General features: G+C 37.6%; 1 protein-coding gene across 1 annotated transcript in view; it reads left to right on the forward strand.

The window, feature by feature from the left end:
* FBN1 (fibrillin 1) overlaps positions 1-24,049 on the forward strand; it is a 219,621-nt gene that overhangs the window by 9,420 nt on the left and 186,152 nt on the right. The window contains exons 3-4 of the mRNA XM_039888195.1: positions 17,799-17,881; positions 19,856-19,954. Of these exons, the coding sequence (XP_039744129.1) occupies positions 17,799-17,881; positions 19,856-19,954 (182 nt within the window). The remainder of the gene's footprint in view (positions 1-17,798; positions 17,882-19,855; positions 19,955-24,049) is intronic.

Below are 24,049 nucleotides of genomic sequence, written 5' to 3' on the forward strand. Positions count from 1 at the left end.
TAGAGTGATAGTGGGACAGAGATTAAAAATTTATAGATGCAGAAACCCAGACCCAGAGAGAGTTCATTAAAAAGTGCTCAAGATACTTATTTTCTTCTCTACTTTATGAAGTATAAAGGTGTGGGAGCTGAGCCACGTGGTAGCAAGAGGTGATTTAAGTAGATGCGTATCCATTATCATTGCATAGGTTAATATGCCTCCTCTTTGTGTTCATACCCTGGAGAGGGTGATGGTATCTGCAGGTTCCCAACTGTGCTGCCCATAAGCAAACCTCCTGTGTCCTGTGGGCGTGGACAGTTTTCCTGGTCTCATTTGTTAGGACTTAGGTCGTGAGATCCGTCTCTCAGTGGTCAAACCCGATGGGAGACTGGATCCTAGAGTTTTAGGTCCTCGATGCTACCTTGCAATCAGCGGCAATCTCCAGATTAGGCGGGACTGAGTGGGATGGATGGGGCTTTTAAAGGAAGGTATTTGCCAGAGAAGGGGGGTGAGGAGGAGCAGGGAGAATCTTCTCTGGGAGTCTGAAGGGTAACCACACCCCTCCAACCCGCAGTCACACTTCTAGTTAGCAATTAGAGTGTCAGATGTCTTGGGATAGGCCATGGTAATTCTAAATCTCTAAACTAGGACTCTTGTCATAACCTGCTGACTCAGTTATCCAAACTACTAATTTATACTTTTAGATTCCATGTAATAAGCATGCCAATGAGGAAACAAACCCTTAAGTTCTTGTCTTTTTATCTGTATCATTTAGCCCAATAATTCTGCAGTACATCTGCCTAATCCAAGCAACAGCTATTTATTGAGCATTCACTGTGTTTGAATTGGACTTAATGCTTAATTCTCAGAATGAACACCCTCTCTCAAGCCTGTTGATATTATTATCTTCTTTCCAATGATTCTAGGCAGAACTACATTTGGAATATTGTTTTCTCCCTTTACTCATGAGATTAATGTCTGAGGTGATGTGGACAAGTGCTTTGAGAGGAAGGACTTGATGTGCAGCTGTCAAGTGGACAAATAGGTTTTAATCTTTTGTGGACTGCTGCTGCTTCACACCCTAGAGTTTAGGCCACTGACCTCAAGTTTGCAAATTTTATATCCCATTACCACCCTGTGAGTTCTGTACTCCCCAGGGCCATATAGTTGATGTTTTAGCTGGAATCCGAGAAAGTGTCTGAACATTTCCTGAAGAGTTGGCTACGAGCGATTTGGCAGTTCAGTCATAAAAACCCAGAGCTAGTGGCTGAGGTATACGTTATAATTACCTCATACTGTTTCCTATTTGAGCCTGGTTGTGGGTAGCTGGGTAGAGTGGTGTTGCTTGTGGGACTGGCTGTATTTTAAAGCACCGAGGAATCATTTTCAATGAACACTAATAGCCATTGGCCATGTTTTTAGTGCCTAGGGTCAAGGCCTGGCTCTTCCACCTACTAGGAAGGAACCTCAGACAAGTGGTTTGAACTGTCTGAGCCTCAGTTTTGTCACTTGTAAAATGGGATTATACTATCTTTTTGCTTGCCCTAAGGTTTAGTGAGATAATACATTTCTAGTTTCTAATACAGTGAGTGATTGATGTGCTTAGCTATGATGATGAGGATGGCTATAGTTCTGTCACAGATAAGGAAAATGAGGGGTGGAGTCATACAAAGAGGCTGGATTTTTATGGTGGAAGCAAAAGTTAGATAATCATTAGTATCTGGATACCACAGTTTCCATTTTCTCTTGGAACTGATTATTTTCAGAAATAAAGGAAGTAAACTTGAACTTCAGAATTTCTAAAAATATAATTTTAATGGAATTTACTTTGTCTGTGGAGACTTGCTATACCTGAAGGCAGTGCGTGGATAAGGTTTTTATTTTTAAATGTTTCCTTCCCCTAAATTGTGTTGCCTTTATGGGAAAATAAGCTTACTATTATTCCTTATTACTATGCCCCCACCTCCCACCTCAATTCCTCCAAAGAAGTTTGCATTGTTTTATTGGCAGATTTGGCAAATAGGCCTTGCCTCTTTCCTGATGGATACTTTTTTTTTTTGAAGAGGCTTTGTGAAAGAAATTTAGGTTTAAGGAAATGGGAAGACTAGCTTGAAACCACTTCTTTGGCAACAGTGCAAGGAGATACCCTGAAAAATAGTACTGTTTTGTGGTGAGGTGGTTGGCCATTTTTTGAAATGTACTTTCATTGCCTCTGTCAGAGTAAGGGTTGGTTATGATCAAGTAGACAAGAAACCAACCTACCTTTAAGCTCACGATCTCATAGGTAAAGAGATAAACTCTTTCTAGCTTCAGCACATGAGATCTCATGGAGCAGTCTGGCACTGCTCTTGTGTCGTGCCTATCACTGTGGTCAAAGAAATGGGGCCAGGCTTGAGCCATGTGGAATGGGTTCATTTCTCTTGGGAAAGAGAAGTTTGGCTAGCAAAGAAAAGGAATACTGGGTGGGTGCACACAACACATCTGTACCCAAACCAAGAAAGCTCCCTTTTTCACTGACCCCATACTTCTTCGGCTCACTCTGTTATTTCTGTTCTCTCTGGACGCTTTGTGGGAAGGCCTCACTTGCGTGATTTGGGGCCAGGCTGACTCAGATTGGCCACCCTTGAGAAGAGCCATGGCCTCACTTTCTAAATGAGCATTCCCTTCCTTTGGCTTCATGCTTTGCAGCAACGTAATGCTCATTCAATACAAAGGGATTCTTATTTGTTGTTGTTTTTCTTCCGTGTCCTATTTCTCTTGAGAAATTGAAAATATTTTTATATATTTTTATTTTTTTTAATGATTCCTATTTTGATTTTAATGAGGGTTGACTTTCAAGAGATCTTAAACTATTGAACATCCGGGAAAGTGGAACGAAACATACATTATCTTAATTGAGGCCAATCTTTGGTAGAATTCCTATACCCTGCACCCTTACATACCGGCCTCTGGTTAACCGATTGGCAATAAACTCTAAGAAGTTGTGGTTGCTTCATATTCATTCACAGCCTATGAAAACAAGAGTGCTTTAAATAAGGAATAGTTTAAACAAATAACAGTTATTTTTCTATTTGTCATTAAAGAGATTTGAATTACTGAATATTTCTCATCTTCTTGGGCTAAATCAAAACCTACCAATACAATCAAAGTTTATTAAAAAGCAAAAATATAAAAAGAAACCAACAAATACCAGGTACTTTCTATGCTCTACTAACTTCTTGAAAAAGAAATAAACCTCAAATAAGAAAATAAACTTGTAAAATTTTGAAAACCTTTTAGGAATTTTACAAGAATATGCAAGTCATTTTTTTCTTCCTTTTTTTGGGTCAGCAATTATGACTTAGTATTAAGCAATATTGTTGACCATTTGACAGAATTCTAGACTATAGGGTCTCATTTGATCTTGGATTGACTTATCTGCTCGCACCTGGGCCCTTCCTTGAAAATAGGTTACATTCTCACATATTGAAGAACCAGAAAACATGCTAGGACTCTTTGCTAAATGATTTCCTCCTTTTGTTTCATATTTCTCACGACTATGAGAATTCTTCCATTTGTGAACAGAAAAGACAAATTCAACTCTTTTATGGACCTGATACAAATCAGTCCCCTCAAATTTATTTTTTGTTAACTGATGAGTTTATGTTTGTTGTTAAGAAAGATAAAGTATCCTTATGAAAATTAATCAAGTCGAAATGTAATTGTAATGCCCAAGGGAACCCATCCCCTGGGCTGACATGCTTAATTATTTGCATGTGGTTAAGTCATTTATTTTTGGATTCCTTGTCTAATGAACATTAATCTTATTTAGTGGCTACATACTCAAAATTTGTAGAAACACTGGTTAGTTCTTGTCCCTTGTTTAAGATGGTAAACATGTTGAGATTGGACTGTTATTATCGCTAAAGGGGATCCCCAGTCTCTCTTAAGAATACTGAATTGAATAACAGATAAAAGTAGTTCTTCAAGTGAATAAAAAAGGAAAACAAAAGTGTGATGTCATGATAGTATGTAGGAGAGTATGGTTATCAAGATGAACTCGGGCAGATGCTGTTGCAAAGTTGTTGTTTTTAACTTTTTAATATGGATAATTTAAAATACATACAAAACTAGAGAGAATAATATGATGAAACTCCAGCTTTAGAAGTTACCAGTTAATGGTCAGTTTTATTTTTCCATTTCTCTTTCCTACCACAGATTATTTTGAAGTAAACCCCTAAAAAATAATTTAATTTTTGAATATTTCAATATGTATTTCTGAAAGATAAGAACTCTTTAAGAAAAATAAACATGGCACTACTATCACATTTTAAATGATCCTTAATTAAAAATATCATCAAATATCCAGGATTTAAATTTCCCTGGTTAGGTCATAAATTTTATTTATTTTTTTATAGTTTGTTCAAATCAAGATCCAAATAAATTTTGTATTTTATAATTGGTTGTCATGTTTCTTAAATATTTTTAAATATATAGGTTATCTCTTTATCATTTTTTACCCTGTAATTTATTTAGTTACTGAAGAAATTGGTTCATGCTGTATGATATCACTTTTATGTGAAATCTAAAAAGCCTAACAAACTCAGAGCAACCAAGAAAAGAGTAGTGGTTACCAGGCGCTGGAGAATGGAGAGAACGGGGAGATATTGGTCAGAGGGTATAAATTTTTAGGTATAAGTTCTGGAGATCTATTGTATAGTATGGTGCTTATAGCCAAGAATACTGTATTGTATACTTGAAAGTAGCTGAGAGAGATCTTAAATGTTCTCATCACAAAAAAGAAGTAGAAACTGTGTGACAAGATAAAGATGTTAGCTAATGCTGTGGTGGTAATAATTTTGCAATATATAAATGTATTAAAACAACACATCAGTACACCTTAAACTTATACAATGTTACGTGTCAACTATATCTCAATAAAGCTGGAAAGAAAAGAGGAAGAAATTGGTTAATGTTCTGTAGACCAGTGCTATTTAAAATGCCAGTCCATAAACTACTTATTACTAGTCTGGGTTGAGGTGAGAAGCATGGGCCAAAATGGAAATTTAGTATGTCATTAAGCACACTATTCAGCTCATCAGCTCAGCTTTTATATATATATATATATTTAATAGCAAGGCTTTTTCATTGAAGGAAGCAGTGAGATGATTTATTCCAGTTTAAGTTCCTTATCTCATTATAGATCAGTATATATAGTGTGTGGACCAGCACTGGCCAGTCCTTGGACCACACTTGTAGTACACTGCTAGAGTTTCTTGCAATCTAGTGAGGACTGCATTCCGATGGCGGTGGTGCTTATTGTGCTCTTCTATATTTGCTGTCCCTGTATTTGCTGTGACTTGTTTATTAGAGCTAGAGGCTTGATTGAATTCACAATCAACTTTTTGGCAAGAAGACTTTGTAACTGATATGTGTACTTCCATTAGAGGCCCATTGTGTCTGCTGGTATCTCTTTTTGTGATGTTAATAGCCATCGATGATGGGTATCTAGATCTATTAATGTACGAGGGTGGCAGAATGGGATTATTCGAATTCTGTTACTTCCTGTTTATTTATTAATACTGTAAAATTTACATCTAGTTTTGAACTCACACTCATCTCTTCACAGCCAGCAATGTCTACAGGGCAGCCAGGTCTGCTTTTTTTTGCACTTGTCTAACTGACTCGTCACTTTGAGAGCTGTGGAAATCTTATTTAATATCTAATACTAAGGATTAGCAATTATGAGATATAAAATTGTGGAAAATTTACCCAGAGGAGCCTGGCACTCAAGGGGGCAGAGAAGGAAAGATATAATTATGCAAAACTCCATTCCTCTCCCCTTATCCCATGATTTGGTCTGAAAATCAAGATGGAGAAACTCAGTGAGTTATTTTATTTTACAATGAGAGTTTCAGGCCAAGGTTAAAATGTTGGTAAGATTTTGGGCTATGGGTGGAAAGAAGATGTCTGAAGATTTGTTAACATTCAAGAGTGAATGTTAAACATTTCAACATTGCTTTCTTAAGAACACTTTTTATTTAAGAAATTGGACTTTTAAACTTATGGCAATCATTTCACAATATTTGTAAGACAAATCATTAATCCGTATACCTTAACAGCACTGTATGTCAGTTACATCTCAATAAAACTGGAAAACAGACAGACAAAAAGAAATAGTACAGCTAGCTGTAGTGATTCAAATGAAAGATTCGGAAAAATACTGGTATATCAAGATCCCCTTGGGAAAAGAATGCAGAGACAAGAGCTACCCCAGTAGCCTTACTCTGAGTGTTTGTGGGTGATTGTGTGTGTGTGTGTGTGTGTGTGTGTGTGCGCGCGCATGTGTGCGTGTGTGCGTGCAAGTCGCATTTCCTGTGTGTTTCATGTTAGTGAAAAAATGTATGCTGTTCTTTGAGGACTGATTTATTTCTACTACCTAATGTCAGACTCCTTGGTAAACAGACAGGCTTCTAGACCAGAGGCTTTGTCTTCAGAAGATGCCACAGAGATTTGGAAACCTTTTAGGTATGTTAGGAAGTAGAATGTTTTTGCTGTTTTGAAAGCCTCATCTCCTTCTCAGGTTGTCACTATGTTGAAGTTTTGTGCTGGCATTTAGCACTTCCTCTGCTTGATTATAGTTTGAAACACGAATACTGTGCCACACCTTCTGCAGAGCTCAAAAGGTGTTGAAAGGACAGTGCTGGCATCTCAGGCTGAGAAGGAAATCTTTTGGATTGGATTTCAGGGAAGAGCTGTGCTGGCAATTGGAACGAGTTGCTACTTTCTCTGTGCATTGGACAGTGTGCTGGCAGCCTCTAACTTAAGTCACAGAGATGTGAAACTGGAATGCTTTTTAGAACATCATCCTGGTCACCCTGGTTTTCATGCACCGGTCAGATAGTTCCCTGTGTGACCTGATGGTTTTGCTTGAAACTACTTTTCAAAAGACAAGACATACCCATGTTTAAGTGTATGTAAAAAACACATTCCAATGGCAGCTATGAGCAGGTTTTGAGTTATCTACATTTTGAATCTTTATATTGCTCCCCACCCACTCACTCCCCTAAACACTGAACATGTTAAGAACTGACTGATATTTTTATCAGAAGGAACAGGACAGGATATTTACAATGCAGAAGCTATTTCAGAAACAGAAGCACCAATGTATATGAGTGTTCCTAAAATGTATTCCTTTTACTACTGCTTTCCTTTTCTAATCTACTTTGTAAGATCTGTCTTAAAATTTTTGGTTTTGTAGACCTAAGAAAAGAAAACCAGAGCATAAAAAGTTATGCACAAATTAGTTTGCATGAGAGAACACATTCTCTGGGATATTTGTGGAAACATCTTTCTAATCACTAATCTAAAAATCTTTAGCACTAACTTTGGAATGTTTCATGAATAAATTCTTTTGATTTTTAATTAGTGATTTATGTCATGTTTCCATTGCATAGCCTTTGAACAATTACTTCACTTCAGTTTCCTCATCTGAAAATAAGCACGGGAATACATTTTCTTGATAAAATTTTCGGAAGAGTCACCTGGTTATTTTGTAAATTATAAAGCTCTCTAAAACTTCCTAATTATTTTTATTCTATAGTGTGACTTCACATGGACAAGAGAAATTCCTGATTTAGTCAAATTCCCTTAAATTTAAATTAGACTATTTTTATTAAAAGTTTTCCAGATATCTAAATATTTAGGAATAAATGCTTATAACTTTGCTCCAGTTGCAGAGTTAGGGGAAAAAAAAAAACAAAACTTGTGAAGTCTTTGTTTCCTGATATTGTGAATGGTTAATTTCTATGAAATAATCTCAACAACAGCATGCTTTTAGCTAACTACATCTGACTTTTTAGAAACTTAAACTCCATCAGTGATTTATTTTGTTGTTGTTGTTCCTTCTGAATAATGTTGTCTCTGTTCTATTGAAAGGGTTTGGTAGAGAAATGTTTCAAAAGACCCACTGTCTGTTGACTCCTATGAAATTGAGTTAGAGATACCAGACCTCTGAAGCTTTTGTAGCTATAAAATGTTTCTAAATGCTACATCCGAAACCTGGAAAAAGTTTACTCTCATACTCCATGAATTCCATTTATGCGTATCTTTTGTTCTATATTTTATTTTTCATTTAAATTTTTGTAAATTAAAAAGAATGAATGAAATTATATTGATTTCTTAGTAGTAATCGTATTTTTTCATTCCTTTATTTTATTATTTAATTTTTTCCTAAATATATTTACCTTTTCAATAAATTAAAAACTCCCTGCTCTGACAGAATTTTCTCTAACTTATATTGTCTTAGTCGTAAGTACATCTGAAACCCTAAACCTTCATTTCTCATTTAAGATTCAGGTATTGTGCTAGGTGCTTGGGTGGTAAAAATAAATCTGAACTTTCCATCTTTGAGGAACTTACAAATTTTTTGGCTCCGGGGTGTCCAAAATGCTTGCATAATGAGTACGAGGTTAAAGTCACCAAATAGAGTTCAAAACTGACCTGCTTCCTTGCTTCATCTGGAAGCTACTCTTTCTGGAAATGGCTCACTGAACCCTTGGTCAGTGAACCAGTCCTGGGGACAGATACTTATATTGTAGTCACTGGTGGGGTGGGATCTTCTAGTCTCTAAAAGAAATCGGGTACATGGAGGATTAGCATATCCAGTTACTCCCCAGTTTTTAAGTCTCTGTTTTATGGACTTATGGGCACCCCATACTGCCCTAATGCCCTTTGGGCTGCCACTGGGCCTGGGGCTGAGAAAGCTCTGGTTCTAGCTGCCCTCTTAGGACTGGGAGAGTGGCCTGAGTTTAGAGTATTTAGTTCTCATAGCTCTCTGGGCAGCTTACAATAGCTGCAGGGACCATGAGTTTGAGTAGCCAAGTTTCTCTCTGGTTGCCTGCTGTGGAATGTGTTTTCCCATAGAAACAACATTTTAGGTTGTGGTCAGGTTCCCAGACCAGCCTATAATAGCCTATTTAGCTGATAATATAGCCGAGAGACTGCTATTTGACTAGCCTGGGGACCAAACCACCACCTATTAACATTGTTTCTATTGGAAAAGCCATTTCGAGTTCTAAATACCAATATAGAAATGACATTTTAGAGCCCTTCCTGTTTGTCAACTGGGAGCTGCCAGTACTCAGAACTAGAGGATCACATCACTGTGCCCTCCCAGTTTTTCTGTCTTTTCCTGGGGCTGGCAGTGCATTAAGAAAATACTATCTCCCTGGACAGGGCTCTTGGTTTGAGAATTTCCGGGAAGTGGTGAGAACTATGGTTTACATCCCCTATTTCTTCTGTGAGGGATGAAGGGAAGGAAAGGGAAGAGTTAGAGCTGATGGGGACAGTGAATTCCATCAAAACCACCCTGGGTCTGCCTCTCACTACACAGATTCTGGACCACCTCCTTAGTTTATGTGTTTGCGTTTTAATAATTTCTGTAATTTTAACCAACCTTTGGGAAAGTACAGTATGGCTTCAGCTTAAGTAGATAGAGCAAATATCTCAGTCAAAGAAATTGTCACACTAGTCCTTGAACTCATGGGTCAGGTCAAGAGCTCGCAGCGTTCTGTGAAGCAGTCTTTTGAAGCACCACGTATTTTCATGGTGTCATTTGTCAAATCTTCTCAGATGCTGGAGAGATGCAGGTTCAAGACATGCTGGATTTTCTGTTTCGAGGAAACTGTTCCTCATCTTTATGGGGTCCTAGTGTCAAGTCCCAACTTCATAAACAAACATACCCCACTCCATGTTTAGATGGGAGCACCTTTGATACAATCAACCAGGGATGTGATTCCAGTGGGCCAGACACAGATCCCTTCTCTTAGAGAGAAGTAAGTCCAGTGCGAACTATAACAGCAAGTTAGCCAGATCATTGCTTTTAGAAGCTTGGAGACCACTCGGGTGGGTTAGTAGTCTGTGTAGACTCTGGTGTGCTCAGTGTTGTTCAGTCCAGAGCACCAGAAGCAGAAAGTGCCCAGAGTTCAATGGGATTAGGTCTTGCTGTCCACAGTGATGTGCTTCTGGTCTTCATGGTTCAGTATCTAATTTCTGATTTCACTGCAGCCTGTGGATTTAAATTCTTCCTTTTTTTTTTCAAAAATCGCCTTATACACATACATGTTCTGCAATCACCTGTTAAAAGAATTGCTAAGATTTAATTTGGCTGCCAGTCTAAAAGCCTTAGCCTCAGAATTTGAGAACACTTTCGGCTTTCCATTCCTTCTTTCTAAACTCTGTATTGTGTGTGTGTGTATGTATGTGTGTGTGTGTGTGTGGCCAATGTGTACAATGCCATGTATTGTATCCGTATCCCTGATGGAATTACAATAACCTTGACTATTTGTTTACTCGCGCATAAGTCCCTAAGCTTTTACTTTGAATCAACTTTAAAATCCTCAAAGCTTTTAGTTTAGAGCACACAACAAATAAAACTGTTGTGCCCTCTCTCACTTCCTGTACAACAATTACTCAACAGTAGAAAAGCCTCCGTCCAAACAGCACATCCAGACAGAACTTTCAAGGCCTCCCTGTGAGCTTTGTGATGGTTGTCTTTAGGAATTGGGCACATATGGTTGGCTCCATCTATGGCTTTGGTCATAATAAAATATGCACCAGTTCATGAGCCGAAAACTTTTGTTTAGTTGCTTTTGGGACTTTTGGGTTTCTTTTGCTGAAGAAGTAAGTAGAATCAGATATTTATATATGATTTTGTCTACATTGATTTTCTCAAAGGAAATATATTGATCCCTGAGTTGTAAACACTGATAACTTTGCTGATCAGAGTAAATTAATAATCAACATATCAGCAAAGTAACCAAAGCATGAAACCATTATAAATTACTGTTTAACTGCCTATGGCCTTTCCAATAGGCACTAGGGATTAACACTATGGGGGAGATGTAATTATACATTAAAAGGGAAAGATGGAAGAAGAGTTTGGAGTTAGCATGTGTGTATTGTGGGAGTGGGGGCATGTGCATTTGTGAGGATTGAAACAGTGAAGAGGAACAGAGCAGGAAGGTGAATGTTGAAGGTATCGGTGAAGATGAGAGTGAGCAGATAGGGTAGGCCTGCCTGGTAGATAACTGAAGCTAATGATGAGATGTTTCACATTTTATGGAGGGTGAAGGTCTGTCTTTGGGTCATAGAACAGAATTAATCATGGCGAACATGAAAAGACACTTAGCTACATTATCCTGATGGAATAGAGAGGAACTGGGAAGCCAGGAAAGGAAGAACGTGACATTGGTCCAACAATGAAACACCAGAATTTAGACAAGGGATTTCCTAATGGAGTTAGAGAATTTAAGAGGAATTTCAGTAGTGGGATGAAATAAAACTAGTGACTCCTCTAAGCAGCTGGGAAACATCAAGTGATAGCTCAGATAGTTGTCTTCTGAGCCTACTCTGGGTTATGAGGCTACACACACTCTTGTTCTGGACTATTCTAGTTCCCCAGGCTGACCTCGATGTCTATGTTTTACCTATTCTGTTGATACTCTGTGCTATACCAACATACGTACCTGTCTTTTTTTTTTTTCAAGAGCAAAGACTGTGTCACTTTTTTGGGAATGTAACAGTTTATTTATAATTGCATGCTTACAACATTATTATTATTTTACTTTTTGATAAGCTTCATTTTAGAGCAGTTTTAGATTTACAAAAAAATCACTAGAATAGTACAGAAAGTTCCCATATGTCCTGGACACAGTTTCCTCTGTTGTTGGCATCTTATACTAGTATGATACATTTATTACAATTAACAAACCAATGTTGATGCATTATCATTAACTGCGGTGCATTCTTTATTCAGATTTCTGTAGTTTTTAACTGAACGTTCTTTTTATGTTCAGGATCCCTTCCAGGATACCACATCACGTTTAGTTGTCATGTTTCTTAGGCTATGACAGTTTCTCAGACTTCTCTTGTGTTCGACAACCTTGATGGTTTTGAGAAATATTGGTCAGGAATTTTGTAGATTGTCCCTTAATAGAGATTTGATGGGAGGGAAGTTCTCATGAGCAGCTCACATTTAGGGAGTGGGGAGTTAGGCTCCATCTCCTTGAAGGCAGAGTGTCTACATAAATTATTTGGAATTCTCCAGCATAGGAGATTTATCTCTCTTCTCATATTTTCCCACTAGTTTATTTATTCAGCCATTTATTTATCAATATGGACTTGTGGACATTTATTTTATACCTTGGATTAAAATCCATTACTATTTCTGTTACTCTGTTGTGCAAATAGTTTTAGCTTTGGCCATTGGGAGCTCTTTTGTGTGGCTCCTGTATCTCTCGATGTTTCCCCATCATTGTGAGTGTTAGTTTGTTTATTTAGCACTTCTTTACATTCTTACTTTCTGTTACCATAAGATGCTCCAGGCTCATCTTGTATATTTCTTGTTCTTGTCCTAGAATCAGCCATTTGTCTCAGGAGTCCTGGTTCCTTTTACTGGAGAATGGTATCGGAAATCAAGATCTGGGCATGAGGGAATTCTTATCCAATACTGTGCCTGGCATGTAATAGGTTCTCATGAAATATTGTGCTTGTGGGCAAGTTGATTGCTTAACCATATACACTGTTGTGTGCCCAGCAGTGAATTTACTGGCTACACAGGATGAACTGTTTGCTCTTGGGTCCATTGAATTTGAGGTAGAAACTGAAGAGGGAGAAAAGAAGGGAAGGAAGGAGGGAAGGAGAAAGGAAGAAACAGATGGATATTGCCTTCAGAAGGAAAGGTAGTGGAGTCACTAATCTCTTGGAGATGGAAAAGAGCAAGAAGAGGATAAACCAGACTATGAACTATTCTTTTTAACTGCATGAATTAGGTTAGAGAGGTTGGCTGGCTTGCATCTTCAAAAGAGAAAACCAGGATTGTCCAAATCCCAACCAGTTTTGACCCAGACAATTCAGAAATGAGTCCCTGGGTCTGAGAGCCCAGCTGAAGCTTGAGGAGGCCATGGAAGCTGTTTTCATTACCAGGATTTGAAGTTTCATTACTCCAGTTGTTGTGACTGGCAGATGGACTGGAATAGTCACATGTGGTATTCAAATTACTGCTGGGAGATGTGACCTCTGCTTTCAGTGAAAAGGGCCAGAGTAACAGCACTAAAATAAGAGGAAGCATTTGCAAATTTTATTGCAGTTGCAGTGGGTCCCTCTATCAGATAGTATTTAGTATTTTCTTTTGTTTCCCCTTTTTTATCTTGATGAAAATTTTGTCAAAGTATTAATAAAATCATGATGCGTGGTTCACAATATATGTAGCTCATTTCTGTATTATAGTTTTTTCATAATCTATCACATTTTTGGTGTTGAAAATTATTTTTTTTAAAAAAACCTTAAAACAGTGGGATATTAAGATATTACTTTGAAGCATATTATATGAGCAGTTGAGCATCCTTTATTACGTGAGGACATGTGCCTTTTGATACCCCTCTGCAGTAATACTCAAAGGGACTAAATCATAAGTTTTCCCCTCAAAGGTCAAAAAAGCAGGCAGCTCATGGAGAGGGTCCACCTTATTAATCTTTACCTAACATTTAGTATTTTTTTTTTCACCCAATGATTTAATCACTTCACAGGCTGAGAAACTCATTCATATGCAATAATTGCTCCCTGAACTTGTTTTTATTAGCCCAGTCTTGTCTGAAAAGGAGTTTGCACTTGGGATAGGAAGCAGAAAGGCTATCTTGCTGTAAGAGAGGCCAGATTCGCAGAAGTAGGTTCTGGCTAAGGAATCTGGACACATTGCAGACATTTTGCACAGAAGCCAATTCTTGCAATGATGTGGTCAGACGTGGTAGAGCCCAGCTGTTTGCTCCATTGAGAGGGGCTTTAGCTAGCCCACACAATTTCTGAGTGCTGTGTATGAACTGGATCTAAATATCTGGCCTGCTGAAGCTCGCCCCTCCCCCACAGTGACTGGACGTGGGTTGTTGCAGAGCACAATATTTGCAGCAACTGGTAAGAGAAGTTACCAGTTACAGATAAAGACTCAGCAATTTAAAAAATGTAATATATAGTGGTGAAGTGGATATAAATGTGTTTTCCCCTTTTCTCCGCAAACTATTAGAATACAAGTGAAAACAATTTATGCTTTATCGTCTAAATATTGACAGACATTTCATGATTTTTGTTACTCATCCCGCCATGAATACTATTTGGCGAAATGTCATCTTGTCCCCTAAATACATCTCTGCCTTAACATAGGGGTGATGAGGGTGTTTCTGAGTAAAGCTTCCTGAGATCAAATCCTCATTCTCTACTTTCAAGTTATGGGATCTTGGCTAGTTTGTGTAACCTTCCTAAGCTATGGTTTTCTTAGTGTTAAAGACAACAATAATTGAACTTACCTCAGAGGGTTGCTATGAGGATGAAATAAAGTAATATATCTTTAGCACTTAGCATAAAGTTCTTTTCCCATTGAATTTTACCTTTAGTTTAATGAACACTATTGCCATTTGCGTGGAGTTTTAACCCTGACTTTTTTTTTGGCGGTGGTCTGGTGGGTATGGCTGAAGAAGTGAAAAGGAAGAGAAAAAGGTATGAATGCTACACTTTCACTTACATGAAAAATAACTTCATTAAAGATTTATCTCCTTTGTTAATACTTTTTGTGCTGAAACCGTAAAGTCTTTTATAATAGAAATAATCCAACATGTCTACTTTAGGCTTTACATGTCGTAGTGCTTTCCAACTTAAATAAGACATTCATTTATTTCTAGAATTAGAGTTTTTTTTTTCTGTGTAAGTAGGACAAATGCCACCCAGCTTGTTTGAACGAGTTCTTTTAGTTTGCAATTCTCATGACCAAAGTCAGCAGAAGAGAAGTCTTACATCTTTCTAATACTTTTCATTAAGCCATGTAACACAGTAGTATTTAGTGTTAAAGGATGAACAACAACGAAATTAAAGCAATTATCATTTGAGGATGTTGGTTGAAACACCTGAAATTAAATTATGTGTTACTTATTATAAAGGATAAGGTTATAAAACTCAAAATAAAAAGTCAAAGCATACAAACTAAATAAATCACAATTCAACATTATCTTGACTCTTAAGAAATGCAGTGAAATGAAAATGTGATAACTAATGAAAAAGAACTATGATAACTAACTAATAAAGCAGAAAGTGCCCTGTTTATGAGATAAGATGTTCATACATTTAAAGTGAAGTTGTTGGTTTAAATAAAAGATGATGATTGAAATACAACAGCATATATTAAAAAAAAAACACGAAGAGTTATGTATGAGCATTAAGTGAGAAAGCAAAAGAATTCTCTCTTCATTTCCTTAGATCCTCATCTCTTAAGGCAACCAGTTTCAACCATTTCTGTTTTAAGTTTTTCTCATATTTATCTCCATGACACCATCTGCTATGCTTGTACCTCTATGTCCAAATTTAAATAGTACCCACTGGCTCTTTGAAAGATGGAGACATATCTCACTTAGATAAAACATCTACCATATTTTATCTGTCAATTGATTCTAAACATTGAATAAAACAATAAAGAATGTCTATAGTTCTGTGATTTTTTGAATACCTTGGAAAAATTTTGAATATTTTGCTTTGTTGGAGTGAAATTACTGATTGCTGGACTCTTTTTTTCTTAACTTTTTTCCCCCTGTTGTATGTGTTTTTACTCCATAAATATACTCATTCTTGTCAGACCATATGTCCTGATTTTTGTTTGAAAAACATAGTTTCTCCAAACATAGGACATGCTGCAAAGGCTCGGGGGTCTTCTGAAGCTGTTCCAGGATTTGGTGAGCAGTAGGACTGGATCTACTGGAGTTCTTTCTAATGGGCTGTTGATAGGGAAAGGTTTCAGATGGTTGACTTTAGCCTGGATTGTCATTTTTGATGGAGGGAACTTTTATGAAATTTGGAAGGTTCGAGTCCCACTCCCCTCCCCTCCCCGCCACCCCCCCCCATCTCACGCCAGTCCCCTACCCTATATTCTCTTCTCACTCCCCTTTCCAAGATTCTTAGTTGCCCTAGGAAACTCTAGCCACTCTAAACTGCAGTTTTGGGCAATGCTTTGCCATAGGAGGGGCAAAGGATGGAGAACCAAGGGCTAAGAATTCTTAATACAGTCTTTCTTTCTTCTTTAATTTCTTATAGTTCCTTTGGCTGAGTAACTGATTTGTGTCAGGAGATGATTTCATTACAATGATAACACTGCATTTTCATTGTCCTTTTCTTGTAGAAAGCTTTTCGTATCCATTGTTTCCTCTGATACACACATACACACGCGATATATACAAGGCAGATATTTCGTTATCCCAATATATAAAGAAGTAAACTAAGGCTCAGAAACACCCTAAAGTCGTGTACTGTACACGTTAAGCCTCTGTTCATCCAGTCATTTTGTCTAGGCTTGGCGAAGCAATGGGCTGTTGGGTATGGATTTAGGGCCCTTTCCCTGACCCCGCCATCTTCCTATTCTGCTTTCTGACCTCAGCACCAGTCAGTCTGAAGTATGCATTTTGCCCTGCAGTACCCCAGGTTCTCTTGGGCCGTGAAAGGACAGGACAGAGGCCTTAACTTGGTTCTCAGTTCTGCATATGGTTGAAGTAGTGAGTTCAGAAGAAATGCAGGAGAGTTCTGTGGTGTTACATATGATTTGCAAGGGTCCCCAACCCCCGGGCCTCAGAACAGTACTGGTCTGTGGCCTTTTAGGAACTGGGCTGCACAGCAGGAGGTGAGCAGCGGGAGAGCGAGTGAAGCTTCATCTGTATTTGCAGCCGCTCCCCAGCACTAGTATCACTGCCTCAGCTCCACCTCAGATCACCAGGCGTTAGATTCTCATAGGCGAACCAGTCCCTGGTACCAGAAAGGTTGGGGACTGCTATATAAGAAGAGTGTGTGAGGGCACCACAGCTGAAAATACATTTTAGCTATGCATTTGTTTGTAAAGGCTTATGCTTATGGGACTAAGTATACCAGCAAGCCTTGGAATAGCTCCTAATTTGAGAAATTGATTGCAAAACATTTGACCTTCCCCATCAGCCCCTGAACTCGAGAAACTAGCATTAATTGTTTAGGCCTTTAGATGTGTCAAAGTAAAATGAATGCTTTTTTTTGAGTCTCTGTATTCTATACTCTGCCTTAGTTTCCAGTGTAGAATTAGCTCTATATTTCCCATTTGCTCCCTTAAAGTTTTTAATGTGGATTATCTGGATTTTTAATGGAGGTTTTGCTTTAAGATGTGTGATGAACTGTTTGTAAACAAGAAACCCAGAATGACATTAACTTTATTTTTCTGTAACTGCTTGTATCAGCTGTGTTTCCAAACTTCTGCTAAAGAATTATTTACATGTTTTCACTTTTATTTACTCTGACTAATGTCAGAATTTGCATTCCTGTAATTCTGGTGAAAGAAGGAATGTGGTTACGTTTTAGAGGTGAGCTGGGCTGTAGAAAATATATACATAGCTTCAATGAGTTGATATTTAAAGCCTAATATGCAATAGATTTTATGATGACCTTTCTTAACTAGATTGGTAAGAAGTCTATTGTTTAAATTAGATTCATATAGCTTCATAAATATTTATATTTGTTCATTGTGATAGAAGGCACTGCCTTTTGCATTTCTGGTTTTTATTTTTCTAATGTCCTGTATGTTTAAGTGATATTAAGGATTATCCATATCGATATCATTATGTTAAAGTGTCCCAAACTAATAAGCGAGTATTGAGTTTACTTTTCTCTGTCTGCAAAGATTCATTCTGTTCTTATAACTCAGGAATTTTTGCTTTTATTTGGTCATATATTCTTTTTTTTTTGAAGTATGGAATTTTTATGATTGAATTTTTGTTTGTTTGTTTCAGACCTAATGTCTGTGGATCGCGTTATAATGCTTACTGTTGCCCTGGATGGAAAACCTTACCTGGTGGAAATCAATGTATTGTCCGTAAGTAAACAGATAATCTGTCGTTTTTCATGTTCTTCTTTTGTTGTTTTGATTCTTAGTATTTGGTCTTTTGTAACTTTATACCATTAATATGTTTATAGCGAAAGCTTCCAGCTCTAAGATTTTCCTGCTTTCTCTGAATCCAGGTTGGGAAATACATTAACTTGGTCAAACCACTGATACACTTTAATTCAGTGACTTCTCTTAGAATATTTCTGGGATAGAGGGAACAGAACCACAGAATTCTGAGATACTTTGATTAACATTGCATGTCATTATATATGTCGTGCCTGACTGCATAGATGATGTAATCACTTTGAAGGGATTTTGTAAAAGGGATATCACTGCTTCTTTCCTTATTGTAATTTCTAACTTTGTTGGCCACCCACAAGCCTATCCACATCTTGTACATTGAATTTGGATGGTCAAAGCCAAAGGCAGACCTAACTCTTAAACAAAGGGGAAGGGAAGCATATAGAGCATCAAATGAAGATTAGTAGAAAGACTAGAGAAGAACTCAGGTGGTACCAGAGATTTCTCTATTTACTCTGCTGCTGTGGCAAACCTCCAGATTCTCAAATGTTGAGTGACACATCACATACCAGACAAGATTCTAGTTAATGGAGATACTCAGTTAAATTAGTTATGGCATCTGTCCTCTATGAACTTTTAGTTATCATACCTACGAAGTAATTTTAAGTTTTCAGAAAATGTTAATAGTGTAATGGGAGAATTTAGAGCTAAAAAGACATTAAAGAATCATTTAATCTACCTTCTCACTTGGCCAAGAGTAGTCTGTGAAGAATAGACTATTTCGACCAATATTCTTTCGGTGACCTGAAACAATTAATCCGTTTTCCAATTCTTAATTTTGACCAGAAGCAAGTTATTCATTTGGCGCATTTTTAGTTTATTTCAAAAATCAAAATCAAATCACTAAGAAAGGGATATAATAGTATTTGGCATTTTCTAAATGAACTTAACATAACTCCTTCCCTGGTGTTCTGTAGAATCTCTGAGAAATGCTGTCTTCGGTATATTTAAATAAATATGTATAGAGTCCTTCGACAGCTTATTTCTTAATAGTTTTCAGTCTCTACCCTTAGCTGTTTTGATGTTTCCATGTATTATATTTAGCCTGGTGCCTCTCGTTTGCCTCTTGCAAGGTTGTGTAGGAATTTGAGGAAAGGGCCATGCCTGTGAGTATAAAAAGTAATGACCAAATCTTAGTCTGCTGATAAATAGAAATCATTTGCCATTTAAACTTTCTCTTTAGGCCACTAGCAGAGCATTTGGTACTAGTATGTTATTAATCTCTGGATGGCATGAAAATGTTAGTATTTCTCTAAAAGTGAACAGCTTTCTAACTGTGTGGAATCTGGATCCCAAACTTGTCCTCATGGACTGTCGATATAATTCACAACAGGACTAAATGTAGGATAAAAGCTGCTCCATAGGTCATATGTTCTCAACTGGAAGAATCTGATCTAGAGAAGCAGTCTTAGCAGGTCCACAGTGTTTATGTACAAATTATTAAGCTTTAAGCATTTATGATGAAACGGGCTTCCAAGAATACTGTCGTAATTTTTATATCATTAAATCTCAAATTTAATATAAAAATAGAAAGCTTGTAGGTATATAAATATGTTTAGATGCAGAGTTTCTTTTGGTTTTGTTTTCCCTTCACAGGATGTCCAGGGCTTCTGGATAGATTGAATGCTGTGGAATAAGCAAAGAGAGGCTGAGGACCACTGATATGGATTAAGGGAGTTACTGAATTTTATAGCCTGCGGTTATTTAGTCCAACAGATTTGTTTTGTAAATGAATAAACCTGAGGCCTAAGGTCACATAAGTCATGATGGCAAAGTTAACAAGGAGCCTGAGAGCCTAGATTTTCTCATTTGAAGACTGGGTCCCTGTAAATCACCGTGAGCAGAAGCCATGTGCTAACAGACCTCTGGTTTTATTCACAGCCATTTGCCGGCATTCCTGTGGGGATGGATTTTGTTCTAGGCCAAATATGTGCACTTGCCCATCTGGTCAGATATCTCCTTCCTGTGGCTCCAGATCCAGTGAGTATAACATGTCATTATATATAATATTAATTTATGTGGTTATGCCCTATTTTCTCCTAAATTTGCTTTTGGCTTTTCTCTTGCCTGCAATACATTTTTCAGTAGAACATCTGCCTTCTCTGTTCTGCCCAAAATACTTGGAATGGTTTTCCTTAGTCTGGCCTCCCATTTCCTTTCTTCACTCTTTATAGGGAAATTGCCTATGGGACATAGTTACTATGAGTAATATAAAGATTATGGCCTCTTTTTGTGTAGGTATTGCCTTATTTATATTTGTATCTCCAATGTAAACTCATAAAAGATGCTCAATGAAATGATCGTTTAATGAACATTTTGGCTCAAGAAAACTAGGCATTCTTCCTTGTGGTACTGAAATATAAACCCGATTAGACACTTTTTAAAAACTCAAGACACCCGCCTTTGCAAGAAGAAAATGTAAGAAGGCATTATGGCAATTTCTGGGAATGATTTATCATGAAGCACAAACATATTTTTCCTTTCAGAATTTTACCACTTTGTTCATCCTACGATGCTAAATATATATTTACTCTTCATTCTTCAGAAACTTTGCTTGCTTGCATGCTCTGGTTTTTTTTTTCTTTAAATGTGGGGTCTTCAGTGGTGAATTTGTGGAACTGTGGGAGTTGGGAAGGAGGTGAGTCATTACTGGTTGTTAAAAAGTTGAAGGTCATGTCTATATAATGGGCCCCTCAACACCTTGACCATCACCAAGGTGAAACACTTGGGTTCTTTTTCCATTTCCCATTTCTGGTGAGAGAATACACTCCCCCTACAGTGTGTTCTGCTTTTTGACAAGGTTAAGGAAAAGTATTGTGGAATAAGTTCATTTTCTTTTGTCTATTGCAAGTAGACACCTCAGCATGGTCAAGGTTCATTACCCGTTAAGAATCTTAATCTTTAAGCATGGCTCTCATAGGCCAATTAACAGGATAAGACAAGTAATGCTGGGTAGCAGACCCTCTTGGTCCCACTCACATACCTTGGGTGAACACCAGTGACTCCATCTAAGAGCTTTGTAAACTTTTCCTGACCTGGGAGCATCATGCCAGGTCTGAATGCAGAAAGCTGGGTGGTGGTGGGTGGTGTCGGGGGGAGGTTAATGGCCCCAGAAGCAACTTAACCAATGGCAGATGGAGAATGTTGGATAAGTGCCCTAGCTTCTTTGCCTCTCAGTCTGCCTAATTATGAGGTATGTTCTATACTCTCTCCTGAAGTTCCCCAGTGGGATTGAGCCCCACTTGCCCACAGTAGGAACAGGCTTGATAATGTAATTTATTAACTTCCTTCTTTTCCCTGTCTCACTTTCCTACTCTCTTACGAGTGTTTGCTGAAATTACTTCTAAAGTAAACTACTCACATTTAAATTATTGTCCCAGAATTTGCTTCTGGTGGAAACCAGACAGAGATAGGCAGTTGTAGATTGGGATAGAAACTCTCCCATGGTCTGGGACTCATTTGCGTTTTGCACTGTGTATAGCATATTCTTACTTGATCTCAGCTTGATTTTGAGTGTATGTACTCCAAGCAATAGCAAGTTCATTCTTCATATCGAGAGCACCTGAGTTAGAGGAATAGAAAGAGGTAGATCGGTTAGCTGGTGACACAGGAACACGTTGGACATCTTCATCACCATCAGGATGACCTCCAGGCTACCACTGAGGAGTGAGAGCCTCAGGGGTGGGGAAGGAGTCTATGTCTTAAGTGTGGAAGAGACCCATCTCTCAGATCGATGCTTGAACCAACTAACAACACTGCCCTCCTCTGGGAGAAGAAAATACAGTCAGATGACAAAACAGTATCCAGCTGCAAAGGTCTTCAATGATAGCTTGAGCTGATAATGATTTCTCTGTCAAGTAAATACCATGAGATGTGAAGAAAGGATCTTAACAAGACCAGAGGGAAAAGCTGTGGTCCTCATAGACCTCAAGCTTGCAGTGAGGTGGGAGGAGTATAGTGGTAAGGTCCTGTGGGCCTGATTTGGGCTAGAGACCAAGGTTTAAGACTTGTGGGTGATATTCTCTGAAGAGGTGTGGATTCATTTATGGTATTTAGATACTGGACAGATTACCCCAGTAGCTTGTGGATGAGAGTGGTGTAAGGAGGAGGATCTGTATCATCAGGATCTTTGAGGCATTTGGAGCCTTTAAAGTGATTGGCTTGGTCCCTACCTGAACTAAAATTGCCTACATAGCATGCAAAATTAAAGATGGCAGAATGTTTTAAATTAAGGGTAGCTGGAGATGATCAGAGTTCATTTCTGATCTTCTGAAGTTATGTTCTAGGAGACAGCTATGTCGTCCTATAGGACTTCCTGGTGTGGTTTGGTAGATAAGAAATGTGGATAGATCATTTTGCTAAATCTCTGCTAGCAGGAAGATAACCTAACTCAGTGAAATGTTTGCATTCACTACCTGTGGTTCTACGGAAAAAGGGTAAATTTAGATCATTTCACCCTTGTTTCATATTAGAAATTTTATGCTTGTTATGTGATAGGGGTCAAGGAGTTCAGGGCAAGTTGTAGGATCTCTGAGGCCTTAGTTTTCTCATTTGAAAATGAAAAGAATGAAAGGAGTGTTTTTCTTTGAGATTGTTTTTGACTTGACTGTCCTGCAACTCCGAAAATAGGAAATGATCTCTTAGTGGCCTGAATGAGAGATTGCATTTCCAGAAGGTCTAACCTGCCAGTCAGCAATTTTTTTTGGACACTGGGAGGACAGGACGTGGCTTTCTTTAATCTGTTGGGAGTCTTGCCACCGGTCATTGAGGCACCAGGGCAAAAAGAGAAGATTGGCTAGACAGGATTAGACAGTGTTCCAGCTCTATTAGGAACATTCTACTCTACCAGTCTCTGAGGCTAGAGATGATCCTGAGCAGTCCGAATTCTCATAAGGACCTGCCGTGGTTGACTGATCACAAATTTACTAAAACTCATCCTAAATATACATAAATATAAAATAGGTTATCTTCCTAAATAATATAAAATACATGATTATAAAAGATGGTTCCTAACGTTTGTATTTTGGAATTTAGAGATTAATTTCATGCTCATCTTGTTTTATTCTTTCTATTTAAAAAAATTTTTTTAAAATTAAACTTCTTTTGAGAAGATTATGGATTCACATTCTGTTGGTAAAAAATAATACATAGACATCCTGGGTACCTTTTACTCCTTTTCTCCCATATTAACATCTTGTGAAACTAGGACAATATCACAACCGGGATAATGACATTGATACAGTCAAGATGCAGAAAATTTCCATCACCATAAGGATCTTTCGCGTTACTCTCTTATAGTCATTTCCTCCTGCCCCTGTGTTTTCCTTAATCTTGACAACCACTAATCTATTTTTCATGTCTATAGTTTTGTTATTTCAATAATATTGTATAAATGGACTCGCATAGTATATAACCTTTGGGTATTTTTTTTCCATTCAGCATAATTCTGTGGAGCTTCATTCTGGTTGTTGTGTGTATCAATAGTTTGTTCCCTTTTATTGCTGAGTAGTATTACATGCTATGCATATACCATAGTTTCTTTAGCCATTTACTCATTGAAGGACATTAGGTTATTTATAGCTTTTTGGTTACTCAAACAAAGCTGCTGTCAACATTCATGTGTAGGTTTTTGTGTGAACATGTCTTCATTTTTCTGATAAATGCCCGGGAATGCAATTGCTGTGTTGTATGTTAATTACATATTTAGCTTTTTAAGAAATGGCCAGACTGTTTTTTGGAGTGGCTGTACCATTTTGCATTTTCACCAGCAGTATATGAATGACCCAATTTCTCTTCATCCTCACCAGCTTTTGGTGTTGTCACTTTTTTTAATTTTAGCTATTTTCTACTGGCTTATGATGTTGAACATCTTTTCATGTGCTTATTTGTCATCTGTATATCTTAGGTGAAATGTCTCTTCCTGTCTTTTGCCTAGATTCTAATTAGATTGTTTGCTATTTTACTGTTTTGAGAGTTCTTTATATATTTTAAGTTCTAGTTCTTTGTCAGATATGTGATTTGCAAACATTTTCCTCCACTCTGTATCTTTCTTTTTAAAAAAATCTTTTAACAGTT

This window comes from Pteropus medius, unplaced genomic scaffold (genome assembly GCF_902729225.1).
Source record: "Pteropus medius unplaced genomic scaffold, Ma_sr-lr_union100, whole genome shotgun sequence".
Lineage (NCBI taxonomy): Eukaryota > Metazoa > Chordata > Mammalia > Chiroptera > Pteropodidae > Pteropus > Pteropus medius.